This window comes from Pseudorca crassidens, chromosome 7 (assembly GCF_039906515.1).
Source record: "Pseudorca crassidens isolate mPseCra1 chromosome 7, mPseCra1.hap1, whole genome shotgun sequence".
Lineage (NCBI taxonomy): Eukaryota > Metazoa > Chordata > Mammalia > Artiodactyla > Delphinidae > Pseudorca > Pseudorca crassidens.
Window position 1 is genome coordinate 20,857,602 of NC_090302.1, and position 25,706 is coordinate 20,883,307.

Here is a 25,706-nt window from a genome sequence, read left to right on the forward strand (position 1 = left end):
AAATATTCATGGCTTTAAGATATCTGGAAAGGATCTCTTCTAAGTCATGCCATAATGTCAGGACCGACTTCAAGTTTCAGGAGAAGAACAGGGGATATCAAAACCCCAAAGGCACTGAAGCACCTGTTTTGACCATCCGCCGCTTTTCAACCTGCTTGACAGAGGACTACAGTGAAGCCTGAGATAAGAGCCCCCTTGATAAATCTCTCTCTAACTTTGATCACAATCAGGAACAACTGGAGCAGAAGATAAAGGTAGAATCTCTTCAGGCTTGTACCTGTTTTGGAATTGTTCAGAGGAACTTCCAAGAACTCAGTAGCTCTCTGAAGCAGGGGTCATTCAGCCAGTGTGCCTTGGAGCTTATTAGAGGGGAGACTGAAGTGAGATTTCCCCCCCATTTAACAAATCCCTACGAAAAATCAGAAAATAAAGAAAAAAGTGAAATTGGAACACTCTTAATTTTATTATTGTTTGCTAAGTACAAGAAGGCAATCTACCCTTGTATTTCTGTATCAGATTAAAATACCAGAAACCAAAATCATGCTTGTACATCTTCAATTTCCACAAAAATAAAAGTTTAGAGAGAAGAACATGATCTATAATTCCTTAAATAATTACATTTATTATTTACATTTATCATTTAGTTTTGCAAATTTTCAGGGAGTCTTTGATATTTCCCCAATTTGAAATATATATATATATATATATATATATATATATTTATGGAAAACTTTCTTTGGTGTACAGACTTCTGTCAGTTAAGGTGAAGTTAGCTTCTGCAACAGAAAAACACGTGACTATTGTTTGAACACCATACAAGCTTATCTTTGCTTCATATAACACCTAAATATAGGCTTTCAAATCAAGGGACTTTGCTTATGGCTTTTCTCCCAACAATGATCCGGGACCCCAGGACCATCTTTTTTATGAATTTGCCATTGTCAACATGTGGCTTCAAATCTGGCTCCAGTGCTTGGGTCTACCCCACTCATTGTAGAGGGTGAAAGAGCGTGTTACCTCTCTTGGGGGAGTGTTTTCATAGGTCAGGCCTGTGTGGGCCAAATATCACTTCTAGCCATGTAAACTTGGCCAGGACTCAGTCTCATGGCCGCACCTCACAATAAAGAGGCTGTGAGACAGTCTTAATTTTGTGACTGAGGAGAAGGGGATGTAATAGGGAAGAACCTTTGTATTTTATTACAAGTTAATTACTAAAGGAGTGTTGCCTGTAAATTTAAATTTTACATTATGGCCCATCTTTGGGAACTCTGCCTCACGGGTAATGAGCATTAAGCCAAAACACCTTAGTTTAGCTCACCAGAGACATCCTGACCACGTCCACCTGTGAATGACTGTAGGAAGGAAGAAATTAACACATCCCCTCTGGAGGCTGACCAGAACCAGGAAATGTTTGATTTTACTCCCTCCCCTTTTAGTATAAAGGAAGCCTGAATTCTAACTCAGGCAAGATGGTTCTTTGGGACACGAGTCCACCATCTTCTTGGTCTCCCGGCTTTCTGAATAAATTTGCTATTCCTTGCCCCAGCAACTTGTCTCTTGATTTATTGGCCAGGCATGGGGCAAGCAGTGTGAGCCTGGACTCTGTAACTGAGAGACGAGATTGGTGAATAAGTGCACTGTTGATTTTTACATTATAAACACTAATTCGGTTTTTAGAATTAACATCCACTTTTCTTGCTTGAACACAATTTACCCAATAAAACTGTGACTCACAATCTAATTCCATATATTAAACCCAGGAAATACACTCAGGGATGTCAATCATAAGGTTCACAGAATCATCGGCTCTTTTTAAAAAGGGAGATTCACACTGTTTCAAGAGCATAGATTAAAGTTGAAAAAGAGCCTAGACTATTGTTTTCTCAAAATAAGAAAGAAGGTAGTTAATATACTTAGTAATACTTAGATAGAGATTGACACTGGGGCCATCAGTCAGTGACTATGACAGATACTCCCATGTCCAGGATGATGTATGTGGTCTTTCACTCAGCATACAGAGAGGTTGGCAATGGGACTCACTCTTTCATGTGCTTTCATTTTACTGTCCTTCAGTTCACATGTGGTCAGTTAAGTGAACATCTCAGGAGTTATTCTTTCTTTATTCAGGTCCTTGACAGTTTCTAGAAGCCCTTATTATGCAGTTTGTGGTGCACCAGGGTGGGGCCCACTCTTTAATGTCCTTGAACACGAAACACAGTTGAGGATGAGTGAGACCCAATCCCAGCCTCTTCCCCAGTACACCTTTATTCCTCATCCACACATGTTTTGAGGACTGACTGACTCCACGGAGACATCTCAGGGAAGGCAGCCATGGTGAGGGCTCCCTGGAGCTGGCTCCCAGAGCTGGTCCCTGCATCTTGGGGAGCCTGAAGTCAGGTCTGTCCTCCCGGATTGGCAGACATAAAACACTCACTTTTTGGTGGAGGAACATGAAGATGTCCCCTTTGCCCAGATAATGGCCTGAGCCAGATCACAACCCATAGAAAAGATGGGGCTGGAAAATGGATGTTCCTTCAATTGAAAAACTTTTTCCTTTAAATATTTTTGACAGATTTGATTTGTTTGGAGACATTTCACCAAAAAAGATGTGTGGATGGCAGATAAAAACATGAAAAGATGCTTAGTATCTTAGTCATTAGGGAAGTACAGATTAAAACCACAGTTGAGGGCTTCCCTGGTGGCGCAGTGGTTGAGAGTCCACCTGCCGATGCAGGGGACACGGGTTTGTGCCCCGGTCCGGGAAGATCCCACATGCCGTGGAGCGGCTGGGCCCATGAGCCATGGCCGCTGAGCCTGCGCGTCCGGAGCCTGTGCTCCGCAACGGGAGAGGCCACAACAGTGAGGTCCGTGTACCGCAAAAAAAACAAAAAACAAAAAAGTCCCACAATTGAATACTACTACATAACTATGAAATGGGTACAATTTTAAAATCTGACTCTAGTAAGTGTTAGAGGTTGTGGAGTGAATGGAACTCTCCTTCACTGCTGGTGGGAATGTACAGTGGGGGCATGGCCACTTTGGAAAACACTTTGGTAGTTTCTTAAAAAGTGAAATTGATTGGGCTTCCCTGGTGGTGCAGTGGTTGAGAGTCCGCCTGCCGATGCAGGGGACACGGGTTCGTGCCCTGGTCCGGGAAGATCCCACATGCCGCGGAGCGGCTGGGCCCATGAGCCATGGCCACTGAGCCTGCGCATCCGGAGCCTGTGCTCCGCAATGGGAGAGGCCACAACAGTGAGAGGCCCGTGCACCGCAAAAATAAAAAAAGTGAAATTTATCTCTTCAGTATGAGTCATCTATTCCACTCTTAGATATTTGCTTAGAGAAATGAGAGTATATGTCCTCACAGGACTTATACAGGAAAACCCGTAGCAGCTTTATTTGTATTGCCAGAAACTGGAAACAACCCAAATGCCTATCATTAGGTGAACAAGTAATGTGCACATCCACGCAGTGGAGTACTATTCACCCACGAAAAGGAACCGAACAGGGGTGCATCTCAAATAATGAAGCTGAATGAAAAAAGCCAGACCCCCCCAAAATCATTTATACTGCATGATTCCATTTACATAAAATTCTAGGAAATGTAAACTAATCTATAGGGATAAAAAGTAGTTCAGTAGTTGTCTGGTGGGGAGAGAGTAAGAGACAGGCAGGTAGCAGAAGGAAGGGACTATAACAGGAAAACTTTTGGAGATGAGATGATAGATATCTTCATTACCTTGATTGTGGTGATGGTTTCATGGGTGTATACACTTGTCAATGCTTATCACATTGTATTGTTTAAATATGCCCAGCGTATATTATGTCAATTATAGCTAAGAAAATTTTAAAAAAGAAAAAGAAAAGCCAACTTGGACATGAGGGCAGTCCAGGGCTGCCCAAAATAAGACAGCATCTACTAAGAAACAAAATCCAGGCGCTAGTAACTTTGTAGGGAGGTGGAAATCACAGGAGGGAATTCACGCCCTCTACTGGCCACCAGAGACAAAGACCATTCATCCCTGTGGGCAGAAGGCAGACAAGCACATGTGTGACCTAAGTAGAGCTCCTCCGGCTTTCCTAGCAAAGCTGAAAAGAACTCTTTCTAGTCAGGACTTCTCTTATCTCTGTTACAAAGAAATTCGTCTTCAGCGTCAGGTAGCAGAGAAAAACTACAAGTTATTTAATCTCTCTATACCTCATGTTGCTGATATATGGATAATAATAGTGCATGAGTCATAAGGCTCAGTGTGTAACCTATAGTTTTCTAGCTCAATAAGGCATATCTACTGTGATGTAGGATAAATGTAATGTGAATAGATGTGGAAATATATGAAGATATAATATAATACACAATAGCAGATACATAAATGCCTAATAAACGTTTTAGTATATTTGGAATCTAAATAAATGCAAATCAAAATGAGATATCATTTTAAAGCCCAAAAAAGCAAATATTAAAAAGAATCTTTAAGATTGTAGGGGAAGGGTGGGACTTCTCTGGCGATGCAGTGGTTAAGAATCCGCCCACCAGCACAGGGAACACCAGTTTGAGCCCTGGTCCGGGAAGATCCCACATGCCTCGGAGCAACTAAGCCCAAGCGCCAGAAGTACTGAGCCTGCGCTCTAGGGCCTGCATGCCACAACTACTGAATCCCATGCACCTAGAGCCTGGGCTCTGCAACAAAGAGAAGCCACCGCAATGACAAGCCCGCCACCACAACGAACAGTAGCCTGCGCTCACCGCAACTAGAGAAAGCCTGCCCAGCAATTAAGACCCAACGCAGCCAAAAATAAACAGATAAATAAATAAATAAATAGATAGATAAATAAATACATTTATTTTTTTAAAAACAGAATGTAGGGGAAGGGTAAGATGGATTATCATTGCTATATGTCAAAACCTCCTAAATGTCACAAAAATACACAAGATAATAGTAAATAATCAAAATACACCCCAGGCATCCCCATGCCTGTCACCTGCTCCCCTGAAGGGCACTTTCCAAATACAATGAGGCATTTGTTCAGGGGCTTCACCACTGGAAAGCAGGGGAGGGCCCAGAAGATTCATGTCACAGAGGCAAGGGTGTTTGGCTCTGTGCAGAGAGAGCCCAGGCCCACCAGAAACCAGAGGTGTTTCCAGGACAAGGTGGATGTTAAAACTCTGAAGAACAAGTCAGTCATGGACCAGTTCCTAAATTACAAAGCAGGGGTAGCTTGTGGAGCTAATGCAATGAGAAAAGTCCTCCCAAAGATGTACTCACAGCCCAGGAGGGGACCAAATAAGCAAAGCCCTTAAGATTACAAGGCTCCCTCTTTCCCTATACAGGGAAGGACATCAAATCCACACCTGCAGACTGGAGCGGTCTTGAGGTCACAATGCTCTTAACAAGCAACAGGAAGGTCAAAGTCAGAGTCATGATGCCAGGAGCTGTGAGGCTTCAGGATCAGCACCTGTGTCTGAGGGAACCACGTCCTGCTCCCCAGAGGTCTCCTGTCTCTGAGAGAAGAGGCTATGGGACCAGACCCAGAATAAGCAGAGACTCCTGGGGAGAACCACAGGTTCTGTCCAAGGGTAAAATTAAAAAGAAATGAGGTGTTTTTTTCAGGGTCTTCATTTACTGAAAAGAGGGAAAATCAAAAAGAGCCATGGTCCAAACCAAGACATGTCAGGCTGTGTGCAGAGCCCGGACCCCGAGAAATCAGAGCTGCCTCTGTGAGCAATGGACCTCAGCCACCAGGTCCCTGGCCACCCCAACTTTGCCTCACGAGTTTGGGAGGTTTTCCATCATCAATCAGAAATCACCCTCTCTCCCAGCCATCCAGGCATGGATCCCTAGAAGCAACGTTTACTACATGTAGACAAATTCTACTAACTCTCTCCCAACCACTGACATTGATCACAGGACATTGCCAGGGCTCCAGCCTTGCAGCCCATCCCACGTCATCCATGCGCATCGTTCTGTATTATTAAGAGTAACTGATGAAGTGAGACTGCAGAAGGGCCATGCCGTGCAAGTGGACAACTTTATGGATAGGCACAATACGTCAAATCAGTGAGACACAAAGCTCCACATAATCAGGAATTGCTTTTCAGAAAGACATGAGTTCACATTTTTAGGTTGGTTGGTATAAAGTTTGCACATGATGGAAATATTCTGTGTCTTGAGGGTGAAGTCGTGGTAACATGGGTTCGAATACATTTCTGAACATTTGCTTGATGTATGCACTTACATGCTGTGGGATCACGTTTAAAGTGAATACAGTGGAGAAAGGAAACAGGAAAATGAAGAGTAAAGGAAGGATTCAGGACACTACCAGAACACTTGTAAGCACATTCACAAAGTCACACTGACAAAGGACTGCCAGAGTAAAAAATTTATTGCAGTACATGGAAAACACAACGGTCCATAGTAAGTAAAAATGTAATTTTACTTTCAACACCAAAAATCTACAAAGTCCCTCCTAGAACCCAGATTGCTCATCTGATAAAAAGGTTTGTTCAAGGTAGGTTTCTAAGCATAACCTCGAAGAAACCCAATCTTTGGTAAAACTCAAAGACGGACAATTGTTCTTTGCAGTGGAACCTACCCCAGAATCGATCTATCTCTACCTCTATCATCTAATCTATCTATCTATCTATCTATCTATCTATCTATCTATCTATCTATCTATCTGTCTGTCTCGTCCTCCTCCTCCTTCTCCTCATCCTCCTTTCCCCGTCTCTCTCTCTCCTTTCATTTTCCACATGAAACAGGAAAATATGGAGGGCTGAAAAGGCACAAATCACATCACTAAGGTTCGCCGTCTGAACCGCAGAAGAACAGAAGTGTTTTCCTCTGAACGCACATCCTGGCAGCCTGTCTTCTGGACACGGGGCCACATCTCCCTGAGCTGGGATGCGGCAGGAGCTGATGTCTGGTGCGTGCTGAACACCGTTCCCGGGACAAGTGGATTTCTGTCCGCTGTGGGGGAAGCTCGTCGCCTCCGGTTACACGATGCTGCCGCGGAGCCTTGCACGGCGAGGTGGCGGCGCGGAGTCCGGCTGGCTCTTGGGCGGAAGGGACCGGCCCTAGGAGGGGCGGGGAGCAGCTGGGTGCGCCCCTAAGGCGATGGCGCCCAGGGCGGGGAGGGCTGCGCGCCGGCGGGCCCGGAGCGCGCGGCGAGCAGGGAGTCGAGCGCCGCGATCGCCCAGTGCAGGGCCGCGCCCGCGTGCGCCAGCTGCCAGGCGAGCCAGGCGCGCTGCGCGGCCGTGGGCTCCGTGCGGCCGGTGGACAGCGGCAGGAAGGCGCCCCCCGGGGCCCGCAGCTCGCCCAGGACCACCTCCAGGGCGCCCATCTGGTTGTAGAGATGGGACGTGAGCGCCGCCAGGGGCGCGCGGGCTTCGGGCCCCAGGGTTCCGCGACGGCGTTTGCGGGAGGGGGGCCCGGCCTCCGCCGGGCTGTGCTGGCAGCGTCCCCAGCTCCTGGCCCACGCTGGCGATCGGGACCGGGTCCTCCTGCCGTGGAGGCGCCAGGGAGTGTGGGCGGAACCTGCGCGGGAGACAGAACGGGAGGGATTCAGGTGATGCGCGCCGCCCCGTGGGTCAAGGTCACCGTCGCCCTTCCCCGTCTCCACTCCCCCACCCTACGCCCCACACCCCACCACGCCTGACTCTGGTGGCCTCTTCCAGGATCTGCTGGCAACCGGGACCAGGTCCTGGATGCCTTGCTCTCAGCCCTTCTGCCTTCAGGGGCATCTCACCGGGGTCAGGGTCTTTCTCGGCACCCTGGGGGCTTGGCTTGCCCCTCAGGTCCTTCCCTCACATCCTCACCTCTGCCGAGGCCCAGCGCAGACACCTACCTCCTCTGCGGTGAAGTCCCGCTCTGGAGGAGTCGGGCTGCTCCGTAGCTCTCCGGTGGGCTGGGGGTGGTCGTCCCCTCACCTTCTCTTCTCCAGGTCTGTTTCCTTGGTGGCGACTGTCAGGGGAGCCATCGGGGCTTCTCCCCCGCTTGTGCCTGGTGACCGCTGTGGGTGGAGAGGAGGAGAGGAGTGAGTGTTCCCTGACCTACCTCTGGAACGTGGGGGGAGTGGATTAGAGGAGATTCCAAGTCCCACGGCTCTGCCCACCTCCATTCCACCCCGTCCCCCAGGCTCTGGTTTCCTCCTGCTCCCCACAGCCTCCATGGGCAGCTCCCTAGGGCCGGGCCTTTCCTGTCGCTGTGGCAGCTCCTGAGCTGCCTGGCAGGCGTGCCCCTCCCTCAAGTGCAGCCCCCGAGGATGGCACAGCTGGTAGAGAGCCCCGAGTCACAAGGAATCGGGCCTTCACCTTGGGTTTCTCTCACCACTTGCAGTGGTGTGAATGTCACGTCTGGCACCTGTTCCTTTGCTCCTTAGCCCAATATCTTGTGTCTCCCAAAGCCTCTCAAGCATCACTCAAAACAAATGTCTGCAAAAAAGGACCTAGACTTTTACCTCCTTTGCTCTGACAGCCCTCTCGGGTCTCAATGCTTCCTATTGCTCTCCGTCTTTCTGAGGGATGTGCATCTCCTCCCTTCTGTTTTAGAGACAGGTTCTCCTTGGAGCAAAGCCTTCCATTTTCCCTGTGGGAAAGACCTTTTCTCTGCTGGCCAGGCCGCCTGCCACTTGCTGCCCCTGCCATTTCATCCAAGCCTCCCGGCTGAGCCACAGGTCTGGAGGCCTGGGGAGTGGGAATGACTAGGCCAGCAGAGGCCCTGGCCTTTTATGGCTTCCCAGCAGCCCACTGCCGGGTCTCAGATTGGTGCGCCGGAGACCACACCCCCCAAAGAGAATTGCAATGATGAGGTTAAGGGCTGTTCGGGCTCTCCCACTGCCTGCCTTGGTCCTCAGGACGTTGTAGCTGTACATTTCGGAGCATTTCGGCTCTCTGCTGTATGTTAACTTCACAAAAGGGCACTTGTTTTCTGGTTCGTTTCACGGTGCTTTTTATCTGTTTGTTTCACCAGTTCTGTGTGTGTCTGCATGTGTTAGCATGGGTCACTCTTATGCCAGGGGTCAACAAGGTGCTGGTATAAAGGACGAGAAAACCTTTTGGTCCGTTTTACTTGCATTCCCTTTGGCCCCTACTCAGGTCTGCCATCCTGACAGGAATGCCACCATAGACACTACAGGATGAAAGACTGTGGTTAGGCCCCAAAATAATGTTTTTACCAAACTTGGGGAAATATCAGCCATTATATCTTCAAATATTTTGTATGTCCCATTTTCTCCTCACTCTCCTTTGGAACTTCATCTACATATATGTAAGACATTTTTTTTTTGTCCCACAGGTCACAGGTTAATGTCTTTTCATCATTTTTCTCTCACTTGTTTGATCACATCTACTGATCTATTTCAAGTCAATGACTCTTTCCCCTCTAATTTACATTTGTCAAATTTATCCTGTGAATTTCAAATTTCAGACATTGTATTTTTCAGTTCGAGAGTTTTCTTTTGGTTTTTCAGTGACAAGGGTGATTGAGCATTCTTCAGTTCCGTCCCTTGTGTTTAATTTTTGAATTTACACCTTAGGGAAGATAAGCTTAGGATACAACTTGTACCAACAAGAAAATTGGCTTTTATTTCCCTAAAACCTATATTGGCATAAACACACAAAAATTACTGTATGTTGCCCTTATAAGAAAAAAAGAGTAAAATGACCCGATCCAGACGGCTCCCTTAGGATCCTGATCACTGGCTGTAAGTGAATGACGTTCCTCCCCCATCTCTATCTGAATATCCTCCTTCAGTGCTTCTCAAACTGGAACCTGCATCAGAATCTCTTGGAGGGCCTTGGAACACAGATCACACGGCCCCGCCCCCAGTGCTCTGACCCTCTAGGTCTGGATGGAAGCCTGATATTTACATCTGTAACAAATTCCCAAGTGATGGTGATACTGCTGGTCCTGGGATCACACTTTGTGAACCACTCACCTACTTGGTAGAATTTAAAAGACAAAGGCACATTCTCCTTGAGGTTACTCATCTCACATGGTCCTGTGAGATATGGACTGAAGTGAGCCTTCCAGAACGGGGATGGGGGGCAAGGCGAGTCCTTTCCTCTCTTCACATTAGCATAGATTAGATGGTCATTTTTCTACTTAGAAATGCCGTGAGTAGAGACTATTAAAACCAACCAACCAACCAGCCAATGCCAGATGCTCCGATATAACTGCCTTAGGGAAAGTGATCAAAAAACAATTTTTTTTTTTTCTGGAAGGGCTTCTGTGCTCATGGCGTGTGGCTGAGGGAAAGCAACAGATCTCCCTTAGTAACGGCGATGTGGCCCAATGTTGTGGACACGAAGTAAATCAGACCTCTGAAGACAGGAGAGTCCAGAGTGAATGATGGGAAAACAATCCAATTTATACTTGCTATGGGAAGTATAAATACGTGGTAAATGAAGAGAAGTCAGCCTCACACGAGCTATGCCTGCTACTGTTTTGGTTTCCCTGAAGCCTACAGGACCTCCCCGGCTTGGCTGCTCTGAACCCAGAGGGGTCCTACAAATGCAGGGGCCCGCAGGCGCAGCTGGCGGTAACAGTAGCCTGGTAAGGGTGGGAAGATTCTAGTACAAGTTCCAATGTGTCTGTGCGTTTTCCCTACACCGCCAGGGAATTTCTGAGACCAGTCTGGTGTCTTACAATCCTGACACTATCTACTCAGGGACAGCTTCCGATTCCACACGCTCAGGGCTCAGTCTTACAAGACAGCCCCTGCCCCACTTCAGGTGCAATCGCAAGTCTAGGTTGTCAGCTGTGCTTCTGGGGGATCCACTATAGCTCAGAGGTTCCAACAACCACTCTTGGGCTCAATTAATTTGCTTACAGAACTCAGAGAAACATTTTACTTATTAGAGTATCAGTGTATTATAAAAGGCTGTCACTCAGGAACAGCCAGATGGAAGACATGCATAGGGCAAGGCATGGGGAAGGGGCATGCCTTTACAAAAGGTATCTCCCCAGATCATGTGTTCACCAACCTGGAAGCTGTCTGAACCCCAGCCTTTTCGTTTTTTTCAAGGAGGCTTCGTTACAGGGACGTGATTAACTCATTACACATTGGTGATGGGTTCAACCTCCAGATTGTCTCCCCTTCCGGGAACCTGGGGGTTCTGATACAAAGCGCTAATCCCCTAATCACCACGTGGGGTCTTCTGGAAAGCAGCCCCCACCCTTTGGTGACCTGGGTGCTTTCTAAAGGTCGCCTCATTAACATAACAAAACCCATTTATCACTCTCATCACTTAGGAAATTCCAGTGGGTTTAGGGGCTGAGCCAGAAACCCTGGCAAACACCAAATATATATTTCTTATTATGAATCACAACATCCAGGCCAGGAGGACAGCACCTTCCCTGAGTGCACGTGTAGCCCTTAATCATCCACTTTATACTGGTTTTATCTGTGATCTCTTCGGATCTAAATTCTGTGCCCATTAAAGGCAAACCTCTGGGATATATGAAATTTGGATATTTTGAGCAAAATTATAAAGAATACTGACTCCCCCATGGGAACCTGCTCGGAGAGCCACATTGGATTTTAACACTTCAAGAAGCCTACATTCACGTGGCCAGTCGCCATGATTACAGCTGAAGGATTTCCAGACATGACATACAAACCATCCCAATGGTGACCCTGGAATGAGGGGAGAGCAGGGACTTCCAGACACATGAGCACCTGGAATTAATTGCCACTCTCGTAACTCATACACTTTCTAGCAAGATGTGACACCCTATATCAATACGTGGTCCAAGATAACTGGTGAAAAAATACTATGATACGTCTCCGAGTCCAAGTAACAGTTCATGAAGCCTCAGAACAGGTAAGGACTCCATAAGCCCCAGCAACCACAGGACACTCCTTTTTTCTTTTTTTTTTTTTTAACTTTTTATTTTCTATTAGAGTATAGTTAAGAATGTTGTTAGTTTCAGGTGTACCGCAGAGTGAACCTTCTCATTAATGGGACTGAGCTCCTTACTCTGAGGTCTGGGTACCTTGACTCTAACAAGAATAGATTCTGTTTGGCTTTTGCTGGTTTTATCAGCCATAGGCCGCAACAACCTGACCTACAGGCTCCACTGATGTGGTGGAGACTGTTTTTATAGAAGAGTAGCTGTGCAAAAGACAAATCGGTCTCCATACCCTCCCTCCTGCTCACTCACAGAAATTATTCCATCTACAACTACACTGTTTGCCATTAGAGCCGGCAAATATATCCATCAGGTGCTTCAAAGAAATCATGGACCATTGCTTTCACTGGCTGAGTCCTAGGTTATTTTTTACACTCTCCTAATATGTCTTTTTGTACCCTTTGGACCAAGTTGAAAAAAAAAGTCTATATCCAGTACAAAAGAAGAAAGAGGAGTGAAAAAATAATTAAATTCAGGGTTTCCCAGGTGGTGCAGTGGTTGAGAGTCCGCCTGCCGACGCAGGGGACACAGGTTCGTGCCCCGGTCCAGGAGGATCCCACATGCTGCGGAGCGGCTGGGCCCGTGAGCCATGGCCGCTGAGCCTGTGCGTCCAGAGCCTGTGCTCCACAACGAGAGAGGCCACAACAGTGAGAGGCCCGCATACCGCAAAAAAAAAAAAAAAAATTAAATTCAAAATTTGATATGTTGTGGAGGGCAGAGGTCCTAAGGCTGGGTGTATGCAGCTGCCTATTTTGTAAAAAACATTATTTTGGGGCCTAACCACAGTCTTTCATCCTGTAGTGTCTATGGTGGCATTCCTGTCAGGATGGCAGACCTGAGTAGGGGCCAAAGGGAATGCAAGTAAAACGGACCAAAAGGTTTTCTCGTCCTTTATACCAGCACCTTGTTGACCCCTGGCATAAGAGTGACCCATGCTAACACATGCAGACACACACAGAACTGGTGAAACAAACAGATAAAAAGCACCGTGAAACGAACCAGAAAACAAGTGCCCTTTTGTGAAGTTAACATACAGCAGAGAGCCGAAATGCTCCGAAATGTACAGCTACAACGTCCTGAGGACCAAGGCAGGCAGTGGGAGAGCCCGAACAGCCCTTAACCTCATCATTGCAATTCTCTTTGGGGGGTGTGGTCTCCGGCGCACCAATCTGAGACCCGGCAGTGGGCTGCTGGGAAGCCATAAAAGGCCAGGGCCTCTGCTGGCCTAGTCATTCCCACTCCCCAGGCCTCCAGACCTGTGGCTCAGCCGGGAGGCTTGGATGAAATGGCAGGGGCAGCAAGTGGCAGGCGGCCTGGCCAGCAGAGAAAAGGTCTTTCCCACAGGGAAAATGGAAGGCTTTGCTCCAAGGAGAACCTGTCTCTAAAACAGAAGGGAGGAGATGCACATCCCTCAGAAAGACGGAGAGCAATAGGAAGCATTGAGACCCGAGAGGGCTGTCAGAGCAAAGGAGGTAAAAGTCTAGGTCCTTTTTTGCAGACATTTGTTTTGAGTGATGCTTGAGAGGCTTTGGGAGACACAAGATATTGGGCTAAGGAGCAAAGGAACAGGTGCCAGACGTGACATTCACACCACTGCAAGTGGTGAGAGAAACCCAAGGTGAAGGCCCGATTCCTTGTGACTCGGGGCTCTCTACCAGCTGTGCCATCCTCGGGGGCTGCACTTGAGGGAGGGGCACGCCTGCCAGGCAGCTCAGGAGCTGCCACAGCGACAGGAAAGGCCCGGCCCTAGGGAGCTGCCCATGGAGGCTGTGGGGAGCAGGAGGAAACCAGAGCCTGGGGGACGGGGTGGAATGGAGGTGGGCAGAGCCGTGGGACTTGGAATCTCCTCTAATCCACTCCCCCCACGTTCCAGAGGTAGGTCAGGGAACACTCACTCCTCTCCTCCTCTCCACCCACAGCGGTCACCAGGCACAAGCGGGGGAGAAGCCCCGATGGCTCCCCTGACAGTCGCCACCAAGGAAACAGACCTGGAGAAGAGAAGGTGAGGGGACGACCACCCCCAGCCCACCGGAGAGCTACGGAGCAGCCCGACTCCTCCAGAGCGGGACTTCACCGCAGAGGAGGTAGGTGTCTGCGCTGGGCCTCGGCAGAGGTGAGGATGTGAGGGAAGGACCTGAGGGGCAAGCCAAGCCCCCAGGGTGCCGAGAAAGACCCTGACCCCGGTGAGATGCCCCTGAAGGCAGAAGGGCTGAGAGCAAGGCATCCAGGACCTGGTCCCGGTTGCCAGCAGATCCTGGAAGAGGCCACCAGAGTCAGGCGTGGTGGGGTGTGGGGCGTAGGGTGGGGGAGTGGAGACGGGGAAGGGCGACGGTGACCTTGACCCACGGGGCGGCGCGCATCACCTGAATCCCTCCCGTTCTGTCTCCCGCGCAGGTTCCGCCCACACTCCCTGGCGCCTCCACGGCAGGAGGACCCGGTCCCGATCGCCAGCGTGGGCCAGGAGCTGGGGACGCTGCCAGCACAGCCCGGCGGAGGCCGGGCCCCCCTCCCGCAAACGCCGTCGCGGAACCCTGGGGCCCGAAGCCCGCGCGCCCCTGGCGGCGCTCACGTCCCATCTCTACAACCAGATGGGCGCCCTGGAGGTGGTCCTGGGCGAGCTGCGGGCCCCGGGGGGCGCCTTCCTGCCGCTGTCCACCGGCCGCACGGAGCCCACGGCCGCGCAGCGCGCCTGGCTCGCCTGGCAGCTGGCGCACGCGGGCGCGGCCCTGCACTGGGCGATCGCGGCGCTCGACTCCCTGCTCGCCGCGCGCTCCGGGCCCGCCGGCGCGCAGCCCTCCCCGCCCTGGGCGCCATCGCCTTAGGGGCGCACCCAGCTGCTCCCCGCCCCTCCTAGGGCCGGTCCCTTCCGCCCAAGAGCCAGCCGGACTCCGCGCCGCCACCTCGCCGTGCAAGGCTCCGCGGCAGCATCGTGTAACCGGAGGCGACGAGCTTCCCCCACAGCGGACAGAAATCCACTTGTCCCGGGAACGGTGTTCAGCACGCACCAGACATCAGCTCCTGCCGCATCCCAGCTCAGGGAGATGTGGCCCCGTGTCCAGAAGACAGGCTGCCAGGATGTGCGTTCAGAGGAAAACACTTCTGTTCTTCTGCGGTTCAGACGGCGAACCTTAGTGATGTGATTTGTGCCTTTTCAGCCCTCCATATTTTCCTGTTTCATGTGGAAAATGAAAGGAGAGAGAGAGACGGGGAAAGGAGGATGAGGAGAAGGAGGAGGAGGACGAGACAGACGGATAGATAGATAGGTCGATAGATAGATAGATTAGATGATAGAGGTAGAGATAGATCGATTCTGGGGTATGTTCCACTGCAAAGAACAATTAGACGTCTGTCTTTGCGTTTTTCCAGAGATTGGGTTTCTTCGAGGTTATGCTTAGAAACCTACCTTGAACAAACCTTTTTATCAGATGAGCAATCTGGGTTCTAGGAGGGACTTTGTAGATTTTTGGTGTTGAAAGTAAAATTACATTTTTACTTATTATGGACCATTGTGTTTCCCATGTACTGCAATAAATTTTTTACTCTGGCAGTCCTTTGTCAGTGTGACTTTGTGAATGTGCTTACAAGTGTTCTGGTAGTGTCCTGAATCCTTCCTTTACTCTTCATTTTCCTGTTTCCTTTCTCCACTGTATTCACTTTAAACGTGATTCCACAGCATGTAAGTGCATACATCAAGCAAATGTTCACAAATGTATTCGAACCCATGTTACCACCACTTCACCCACAAGACACAGAATATTTCCATCATGTGCAATCTTTATAACCAACCAACCTAAAAATGTGAACTCATGTCTTTCTGGAAAGCAATTCCTTGGACATTATATGGAGCTTTGTGTCTCACTGATTTGACGTATTGTGCCTATCCATAAAGTTGTCCACTTGCACGGCATGGCCCTTCTGCAGTCTCTGAATAATATAGAACGATATACATGGATGATGTGGGATGGGCTGCCAGGCAAGAGCCCTGGCAACGCGAACTATGAGAGTCAACGTCCTTTACATGGAAAATAGGCTTTTTCTCCAAGGGAACCTGTCCCTTAAAGAGAAAGGAGAAGAATGAGGACCCAATAATGGATGGAGCAAAGGAGGTTCTTGAGACCCAGGAGGGCTCTAGGGGAGATAAGGAAGGTTCCAGATTCTTCTTTGTGAAGATTAGAGTTGGGAGATGGCACTAGGCTTTGCACATGCAATTATTCAATCTGTAATGCTGTCATAGTTAATTCTTGTTCATCCTTCAAATGTCAGCTGAAATGTCCTTTCTTCCTGGTAATTTACATAAATCTAAGTCTATAATCCATACTCTCATGGCACCATGTATCTTTTTTGAAGCACTTATCATAGTCCTAATTTTGTGTGTGCTCATTTGAATAATACTCGTTTCCTCCCCTGCATCCTAAGCTCCCTGAATGGGACCCACGTTTCAAGATTTTTCCCATTATTGTATCCACAATACCTGGCCTAGTACCTGGCACATTATAGATGTTCAATAGATATCTACAGGTGGAAAATGAATTATTGAATGCATGCATGAGAAAACATTGATAGGTGGGATCACACAGTTCTCTTAACTTTTCTGGACAAGTCTCACACAAGGTCCGTTGGTAGGACATTTCCTAGAGACTATTGTAAGAAAGTCTTTATAGTCAAGAGCCAGACTACAGGCTAATGGAGGGAACAGAGTTTCTAAATCAGGTACCTAAAATTGTGCAGATGGTAGAATCTCATGAGACCAGAAGAGGTAGTAGAGATCATGGAAAGCAGAGACAATTTCCTGGGCTTTCTTTGATATGACAATTGTTTTACTCAGTTGAAAATGTCTGCACATACACAAAAACTCACATGTAAGTGTACAACCCACACACTGATCCTTACCGTCTTGACAAAATTGATTCAAGTGTTAGATTCACTCTTTGGGGACTTCTGTGGCGGTCCAGTGGTTAAGACTCCACGCTTCCACTGCAGGAGATGCAGCTTCCATCCCTGGTCAGGGAACTAAGATCTAGCATGCAGCGCAGTGTGGCCAAAAGGAAAAGAAAAAGAAGATTCACTCTTTCACTATTTATCCTGAGCCTGGAAACTGACAGACTCTGCCATGCCAAGAAATGATGGAACTCCTCTGGTAGATTGAAAGTTCCTCGTCACCATTCCATGACCTATTTTCACCAACCTCGTTCATCTTCTTCATTTCTCTCCCCTCTTCCTTGCTTCCCTTCCTCCTCTTCAGTGCAGGGAATATCCATACCCTGCCTTTCCTATGCTTTTCCACCCACTTCTGTCTCTGAATACCGCCCCCTAAGGGCCATGTGAGGATGATTAGTTAATTAGTAAAATCAAGGGCTTGGAGAGCTGTTACAATAGAGACAGCATTTTGTTTATAGATAGGTTGGAACTTGTTTGGATCGGTGAGGAAACACTGATATTGTTAAAGCAAAGTCTGGAGAAACTGGACTGCCTCTCTTCTCTCACAACTAGCTGGGATCAGATAGAAAGTAGAATTTTTGGGTTTTTTTTTTCGCGGTACACGGGCCTCTCACTGTTGTGGCCTCTCCCGTTGCGGAGCACAGGCTCCGGACACGCAGGCTCAGCGACCATGGCTCATGGACCCAGCCACTCCGCGGCATGTGGGATCTTCCCGGACCGGGGCACGAACCCGTGTCCCCTGCATCGGCAGGCGGACTCTCAACCACTGCACCACCAGGGAAGCCCCTATTTTTTTTTAATGTAAGTAATGGACCTCTTTGGACTGTACTGTAAGGACAAAGTCAGGACTTTATCTGAGGAGGATGGGCGTCAACTGCTCACACCCAGAAGGTGAGGCTCAAAGATGCTCTGTCAGGGACACAGGGGAGGTGCTGTGTCTCCAGTAGATGAAGAGGAATCTCAATCACAATTATCCTTCAATTTTTGCTGAGTCCTTAGTTTTCTATTGCTGCAGAGCAAATTATCACTAATTACTGGATTAAAACAACACAGATTTATTATATCAGTGTTTCAGGACATCAGAAGTCTGGGCATTGTATGGCTGGGCTCTGTTCAAGGGCACACAAAGTTGAAATCAAGGTGTTGGGTGATTGTGTCCTCATCTCGGGCTCCACTAGAGAAAGATATCCTTCCAAGCTCCCTCAGGTTTTTGTCAGAAACATTTGCTCTGCAGTTGTGGAACTGAGGTCCATGTTGTCTTGCCAGTGGTAGACCAAAAAGCACTCGCAGTCCTCAGCCGCTGCTCTCAGGTCCGTGCCATGTGGCTCCTTCCACAGGCCTTCTCACATTTGGAATTTTGGAATTTCTGACTTCTGGAAGGGTCTAGCCACTTTTAAGGACTCACCGAATTAAATCAGCCCCACCAAGATTATCTCCATTTTTATCAACTCAGAGTCAACTGATTTGGGATCTAATCATGGAAGTAATATTCCACCAAACCACAGGTTCCTCTTGCATTGAAAGTTAGGAGATCTCACAAAGGTATTACGCTAGGGAGCGGAGTTAATGGGGGCCATATTAGGATTCTATGCATCATAATATTTACAACATATTTTGCTAAGCCCTAGAGTTGATGTCAGAAGACTAGGAAAGCATTGCTGGGCCTGGGGACACCCCCCGCCTTTTCCTCAAAGGAAAGTGACCTTGCTTGAAATAATCCTTTGTTTTGTTTTTGACTCCCCTGTCCCAGCCCCTTTCTGCCTTTAAAAGCTCCCCATTTTGTACAACTCCTCAGATGGCCTTTCTGTTTGCTAGATAGGATGCTGCCCCATTGATGAATCATTTAATAAAGCCAATTAGATCTTCTAATTTACTCCGTTGTATTTTGGGTTTTTTTTAGCACATAAAAGTTGAAGGTGCAAAACAGGGTATGTTTGGCTCTGGAAAAAAGAACAATATATTTGTGATAATTTTACCAGCCCTCTGCCTCATTGTAAATTCCACAAGGGTGAACAAAGGCTGTGTCTGAATCTCCAGTTTTCTCATTACCTAGCAAACCCAAGCAACCTAGTCTGCATATAGTATAAAAGCTCAACAAATAACTGTTAAATGAACGAAGTTTGTAAATGAACTGGCCCATTGAGAAACTATTTCTACTCCAATTGCTTGATTATTTGGGCTTGATTATTTGGCTGAAACAGCACCATCAAACTGGTTCTCACTGAGGATTGATGTATTCACTTAATCTGATGCTTCATGTTTTCTCATTGTTCTTATACCATAAATGAAAAGACATATATTTCAAAGATTAGCGTTCTCTCTCTATAAAACAATGGCATCTGCCCCATTGGGCTTTTCCCCTCCAATTTCTCTCATTATCCCAGCTTTCTGGAGTCTGCGGTAGGCAGTGCGATTCCCGGTTTCCCCGCAGCTGGCTGCACTGACTGGGAAAAGCAACTCCAAATTCTGTCCTCAAGTGTTGAAACATTTGAGCGCCGGGGGTGGGCTGTCAGGCACAGTGAAGCACTCTGCAGGGAGCAGTCTGCGAGCCAGGTTTTGCCCGCTTGCACCTCACCACTGCGAGACCATCTCAGCTAGCCGGGCCACCCACCCCTGAGCCCGCCGAGAGCGCCAGGTCCCCACTGTACGGCGGCGACTCGGTCAAGATGGCCGCGCCCGGGCGGATACCCAGGGGCGGCGCCATCGCAGCTGCCGAACTGGCAGAGGCCGCGCTCTGGGGGGCCGCCATGTCGGCCTCCGCCTGCCCCCTGATCCTGACAAAGCCAGACACCGCGGACCGGAGGAGGAGTGTAGGGACGACGGGACAGGCCGGGTGTCCCCCGGAGATGGCTGTGTCGGAGCCCGGGGGCAGCGCCGCGGTGAGCGCGATGATGGGGAGGGGTGGTCTGGTGGTCAGCTGCGGTCGAATCGGGCGTCAGTGACTGGAGGGTTACTGTAGTCTGTGAAGATAGGTGATTCGGAAGTTGGAGTCGGTACTGGAGGGCCTCTTGCAGGGGTGGGGGGATGGTGTTAGCACACTCAGGGATCGATGGAGTAGTGCTTGGGAGGTGTCTGTGGAGTCCGTGACTGCTGCAGTTTGAGGAAATCAGTGTTTGAGGGATATACGGTGACAGTGGTTGGAGGGGAGGGGTCTGTGGCGGTTCCTGGAAAGTCAGAGTTTGGGAGGCCATGGGGATCAGAAATGGGGGCTTTGGGGTGTATCAAAGATTGGGGAGTCTGTGGAGGTCGCAACTGGGAATGTCTAGGGGAGCCAGCGATTACGGTGCCTTTGGTAGTTAGACTGGATTGTCCCGGGCTGCGTGCAGAGGTGCAGGGAGGTCAGTTAGTAGCTTATTGCAGTAGTTAAAGCGAAGAGATGATGATGATGGTTTACAATAGGCCAGGATGTTGAAAGGCTCTTCTGCATCGATATAGAAATAGTGCAGGGCTGTGGTGAAAAGGGATCTGATGTTAAAGTTTTCAGTGAATGAGGGAGGATGACTGTGCAGAAAAGTTGACATGAAAGACCTGAAACAGCTGTCCTTAGAAAGGTCTGATTGCAAGGTTAACCTTTGGCCAACATCCGAGAACTTAGATTTCAGGAGAGTTCCCGCTATTCCCGGGAATTTTAAAAGTGGCTCACTGTGCCTAAACTATGTAAACAATGTGGTTTATGCTGAATGTCTGATTTCCTTCTGGGAATCTGGGACTTTTGTATATGCTAGGCAGAGAGTGCCTATTTGACCAACCCCTAAAAATGTTGTTTACCAACCATTGGTAAACAGCATTTTTTTAAATTGAAGTATAGTTGATTTACGATGTTGTGTTAGTTTCTGGTGTACAGCAAAGTGAAAAAAATATATACATATATTCTTTTTCATATTCTTTTCCATTATGGTTTATTACAAGACATTGAATATAATTCGCTGTGCTATACAGTAGGACCTTGTTGTTTATCTCTTTTATATATAGTAGTTTGTATCTGCGAATCCCAAACTCCTAATTTATCCCTCCCCCACCCCTTTCCCCTTTGGTAATCTAAGTTTGTTTTCAATGTCTGTGAGTCTGTTTCTGTTTTGTAAATAAGTTCATTTGTGTCATATTTTAGATTCCACATATAAGTGATATCATATGGTGTTTGTCTGACTTACTTCACTTAGTATGATAATCTCTAGGTCCATCCATGTTGCTGCAAATGGCATTATTTCGTTCTTTTATATGGTTGAGTGGTATTCCATTGTATGTGTGTGTGTATATATATATATATATACACACCACATCTTCTTTATGCATTCATCTGTCAACAGACATTTAGGCTGTTTCCATGTCTTGGCCATTGTAAATAGTGCTGCAGTGAACATAGGGGTGCATGTATCTTTTCGAATTAGAGTTTTCATCTTTTCTGAATATATGCCCAAGAGTAGTGAGATTGCTGGATCCTATGACAACTCTATTTTTAGTTTTTTAAGGAGCCTCCATACTGTTCTCCATAGTGGCTGCACCAATTTACATTCCCACCAATAGTGTAGGAGGGTTCCCTTTTCTCCACACCCTCTCCAAAATTTATTATTTGTAGACTTTTTAATGATGATCGTCTGACCACTATGAGGTAATACCTCATTGTAGTTTTGATTTGCATTTCTCTAATAATTAGCAACGTTGAACATTTTTTCATGTGCCTATTGGCCATCTTTATGTCTTCTTTGGAGAAATGTCCATTTAGGTCTTCTGCGTATTTTTTTTTTTTTTGCGGTACGCGGGCCTCTCACCGCTGTGGCCTCTCCCGCCGCAGAGCACAGGCTCCGGACGCGCAGGCCCAGCGGCCATGGCTCACGGGCCCAGCCGCTCCGCGGCACGTGGGATCTTCCCGGACCGGGTCACGAACCCGAGTCCCCTGCATCGGCAGGTGGACTCTCAACCACTGCGCCACCAGGGAAGCCCTGCCTATTTTTTTATTGGGTTTTTTTTTTTTATTGAGTTCTATAAGCTGTTTGTATATTTTGGAAATTAAGCCCTTGTTAGTAGCATCGTTTGGTAAACAACATTTCACATGTGTTAGCACAACTCATTTCTGAAAGAATTAAGTATGTACTGTGTGACTCTACTGGGAGAGGACTCTTGGAAACTTGTTCCTGGCTTCCTCTGGACTTCACCTCATGCAGCTTTTTCCAGCTGATTTTGCACTGAATTCTTTTGCTGTGCTAAATCATAGCTATGAGTACAGCTATATGCTGAACGCTGTGAGTCCTTCTAGTGAATCATCGAACCAGACTATTAATGGGTTAAAGTCTGGTGATACTCTAAACGAGTTAGGGATTTTGAAGGATGAGTGAAAAACTGTTGAAAGTATAATTTACTTCATTTTCAGGCCCTGAGGTACATGGGTTGGAGTGGAGGTGGGCAAACAACCTCCACGGGGATCACTGTAAGGGAACAGAGTCCTCAGGAGACAGGTAGGTTTTGGTTAAAGCAAGCAGGCAAAGGGGATGGCTAAAGAGGGTGAGTGTGTAGTGAAGTTTACTGGCAGTGATTAGAGTTTCTGTAAAAGGCACTGTTTGAGAGTTCTGTTGGCATCAGTGACTGGAGATTGATAGGATTTGGGGTGATATCAGAGATGGAGATTGATATGTTCCACTGGTATCAATAGTTGAGGAACCTGTGGGAATATGTAATCAGAGTGTTTGTGCGGCAAGTGACTGGGGAGATCTGTTGCTGTTAGTGATTGGGAGTTTGTTGGGATCAGTAATTTTGGAATTATAGGCTTAGTGATTAGGAAGGGCCATGCTGGCTCAGTGATTGGGAGGCCAGTGACAATTAATGACGGGAGTTATAGGAATCAGTGACGACGTTTGTGAGGTCAGAGATTGGTGACACATGCAGCTAATTTATTGGTGGCTTATGGCGGTCAGGGGTGATCTTTAAATGTTAAACAGACATGTTTGAATGTATACTTATCAGTTTCAGAATTCTCCAGTAGCTGCCTAATAAGAGGAGAAGTTTAACATGCTTTAATTTCTCCCCGTCCCTAACCAGTTATATGCCTGCTTATTTTTCTTATATCATGCCTCTTGATTTTAAGGTTACTTTTATAACAATTGCACAAGAACGTTATCAAGTTACTTGGATGTAACTAGACATTTTACTGGTTTTATTATTCGTAGTTCTCTCTTATATATGCTCAAGTCTTTCCCAATCTTGAAATCTTTATTCTGATCCAATTTTCCTTCTTTTAAAAATCATTCCTCTTCTTCTTCTCCTCCTGTCTCTCCTCTTCCTACCACATTCCCAGTTTCTCCCTCCCTCCTTCTCTTTATTTCTAAAGTACATAGGTAATATACTTTCTGCATCCTTACATGCCTAAAATACCTTACTTTTGCTTCCAAACATAAATGATTTTTTGACTGGTCATAAAAACCAAGGGTCTCGATTCTTCTACCTCAGAACTCTATAAACACTCCTCCATAGTCTTTAGTTACAGAAGAAAAGATGAAGACTGATTCTGGTTTGTTTGTTTGTTGTAATTGTCTTTCTCTCTGATAATCATAGGATTTTTTTCCAAAGTACCGTAGACTAAGTGGCTTATAAACAACAGAAATTTGTTTCTGACAGTTCTGGAGGCTAGAAGTCCGACATCGGGTCGGGATCTGGCGACAGCCCTCTTCCAGGTTTCAGACTTCTTGTTGGATCCTTACTTGGCAGAAAGAGCAGAGACAGGAAGCAAGCTCTCTCATGACTCTTATAAGGGCACTGATCCCATTCATGAAGTCTCCCCTCTCATGATCTCATTGAATCCTAATTATCTCCCAAAGGCCCTATCTCCTAATATCATCACATTGGAGGGCAAGGTTTCAACAACGAATTGGGGGGACACAAACATTGAGTCCATTATAGGGACATTTCTTAATATGATTTTTGTCTCTCAAAAACAAAAATGCAAAATTGGGTAGAAAAATAAGCCCCGTGTATAACATTATGATCATCAGTGAATGGTCAAGGTAAGAGAAAGTCATTATAGTCTGCATCTTTCACTGATGTGGATAACATTGGACTGAACTAGGAATGTGCTATTACAGGGATCGGTAACATTCAAAGATGTGACTATGGCCTTTACCAAGAAGGAATGGGAGCAACTAGATCCTGCTCAAAAGAGCCTGTACAAGGATGTGATGCTGGAGAATTACAGCAACCTAGCCTCAATGGGTAAGGACAAAGTAATTCAAAGTGTGCCTACTGTGATGCCTTCTCTCTGAAGTCCTTGGATAAGTTTATCCTTAATTTTTATGAGTCCAAGAGTTTTAATCCCTTTTGGGTACTAGCCAGAATACTTGTGCTCCTCTGCCTTGAAAATGGAGGATCTACTCAGATGGGGTACATGGACATCTGCACTGTGAAATTTCAGAAGCCGTGTGTTCTTTTATCCTTTAAAAGCTCTGAAGCTTAAATGGTAGGGCTTGATTTCTGGAATGTTTGTTGTTCTAACACTCAATTTCTATCTTTTCTCATGAATAGGATATCAAGCTCTCAAACCAGACATGATATCCAAGTTGGGAAAAGGAGAAGAGCCATGGCTGGGGAAGGGGAAAAGACCCAGACAAGGTGGTCTGAGTGAAATAGCAAGACCCAAGGGAATAGGAGCCAATGGAAGTAAGTTCCTAGTTTCTTAGTGGTAACTTTGGAATTCTTTTTTTTTCACATTTTTATTATTTATTAATTTAAAAATATATTTTTTTCTTTTTATTGAAGTATAGTTGATATACAATATTGTGTTAGTTTGAGGCGTACAGCAAAGTGATTCAGTTATACATGCATATATTTTTTAAGATTCTTTTCCCTTATAGGCTATTGCAAAACATTGAGTATATTTCCCTGTGCTATACAATAGGTCCTTGTTGGTTTTCTGTTTTATATACAGTAGTGTGTATATGTTAATCCCAAATTCCTAAATTATCCCTTCCTCTCATCTTTCCCCTTTGGTAACCATAAGTTTGTTTTCTATGTCTGTAGGTCTGCTTCTGTTTTGTACAGTTCATTTGTATCATTTTTTTTTTAGATTCCACATATAAGCGATATCGTATGATATTTGTCTTTGTCTGGTTTACTTCACTTAGTATGATAATCTCTAGGTCCATCCATGTTGCTGCAAATGGCATTATTTCATTCTTTTTTATGGCTGAGTAATATTCCATTGTATAAATATATCACATCTTCTTTATCCATTTATCTGTTGATGGACATTTAGGTTGCTTCCATGTCTTGGCTGTTGTAAATAGTGCTGCAATGAACATTGGGGTGCATGTATATTTTCAAATTATGTTTTTCTCTAGATATATGCCCAGGAGTGGGATTGCAGGATCATGGGGTAGCTCTATTCTTAGTTTTTTAAGAAACCTCCATACTGTCTTCCATAGTGGCTGTACCAATTTACATTCCCACTAACAGTATTCGAGGGTTCCTTTTTCTCCACATCCTCTCCAGCATTTATTATTTGTAGACTTTTTGATGGCCATTCTGACTGGTGTGAGGTGATACCTCATTGTGGTTTTGATTTGCATTTCTCTAATAATTAGCAGTGTTGAGCATCTTTTCATGTGCCTGTTGGCCATCTGTATGTATTCTTTGGAGAAATGTCTGTTTAGATCTTCGGCCCATTTTTTGATTGGGTTGTTTTTTGCTTTTTTTTTTTTTTTGATATTGAGCTGTATGAGCTGTTTTTATATTTTGGAGATTAATCCCTTGTTGGTTGCATAGTTTGCAAATATTTTCTCCCATTCTGTAGATTGTCTTTTCATTTTGTTTATGGTTTCCTGTGCTGTGCAAAAGCTTTTAAGTTTAATTTGGTCCCATTTGTTTATTTTTGCT

At 46.6% G+C, this 25,706-nt stretch overlaps 1 protein-coding gene across 5 annotated transcripts in view; it reads left to right on the top strand.

Annotated features, from left to right (window-relative positions):
- The window catches only part of ZFP37 (ZFP37 zinc finger protein), a 45,281-nt gene that overhangs the window by 11,469 nt on the left and 8,106 nt on the right, over nt 1-25,706 (top strand). For 3 of the 5 annotated variants that reach the window (XM_067743633.1, XM_067743632.1, XM_067743635.1), the window contains 2 exons: nt 23,921-24,047; nt 24,357-24,491. In XM_067743633.1, coding sequence (XP_067599734.1) covers nt 23,921-24,047; nt 24,357-24,491 — 262 coding nt within the window. Of the gene's footprint in view, nt 1-19,346; nt 19,727-21,774; nt 23,843-23,920; nt 24,048-24,356; nt 24,492-25,706 lie in introns of those variants that run through there. The other 2 variants (XM_067743631.1, XM_067743634.1) reach the window with 2 other exon arrangements.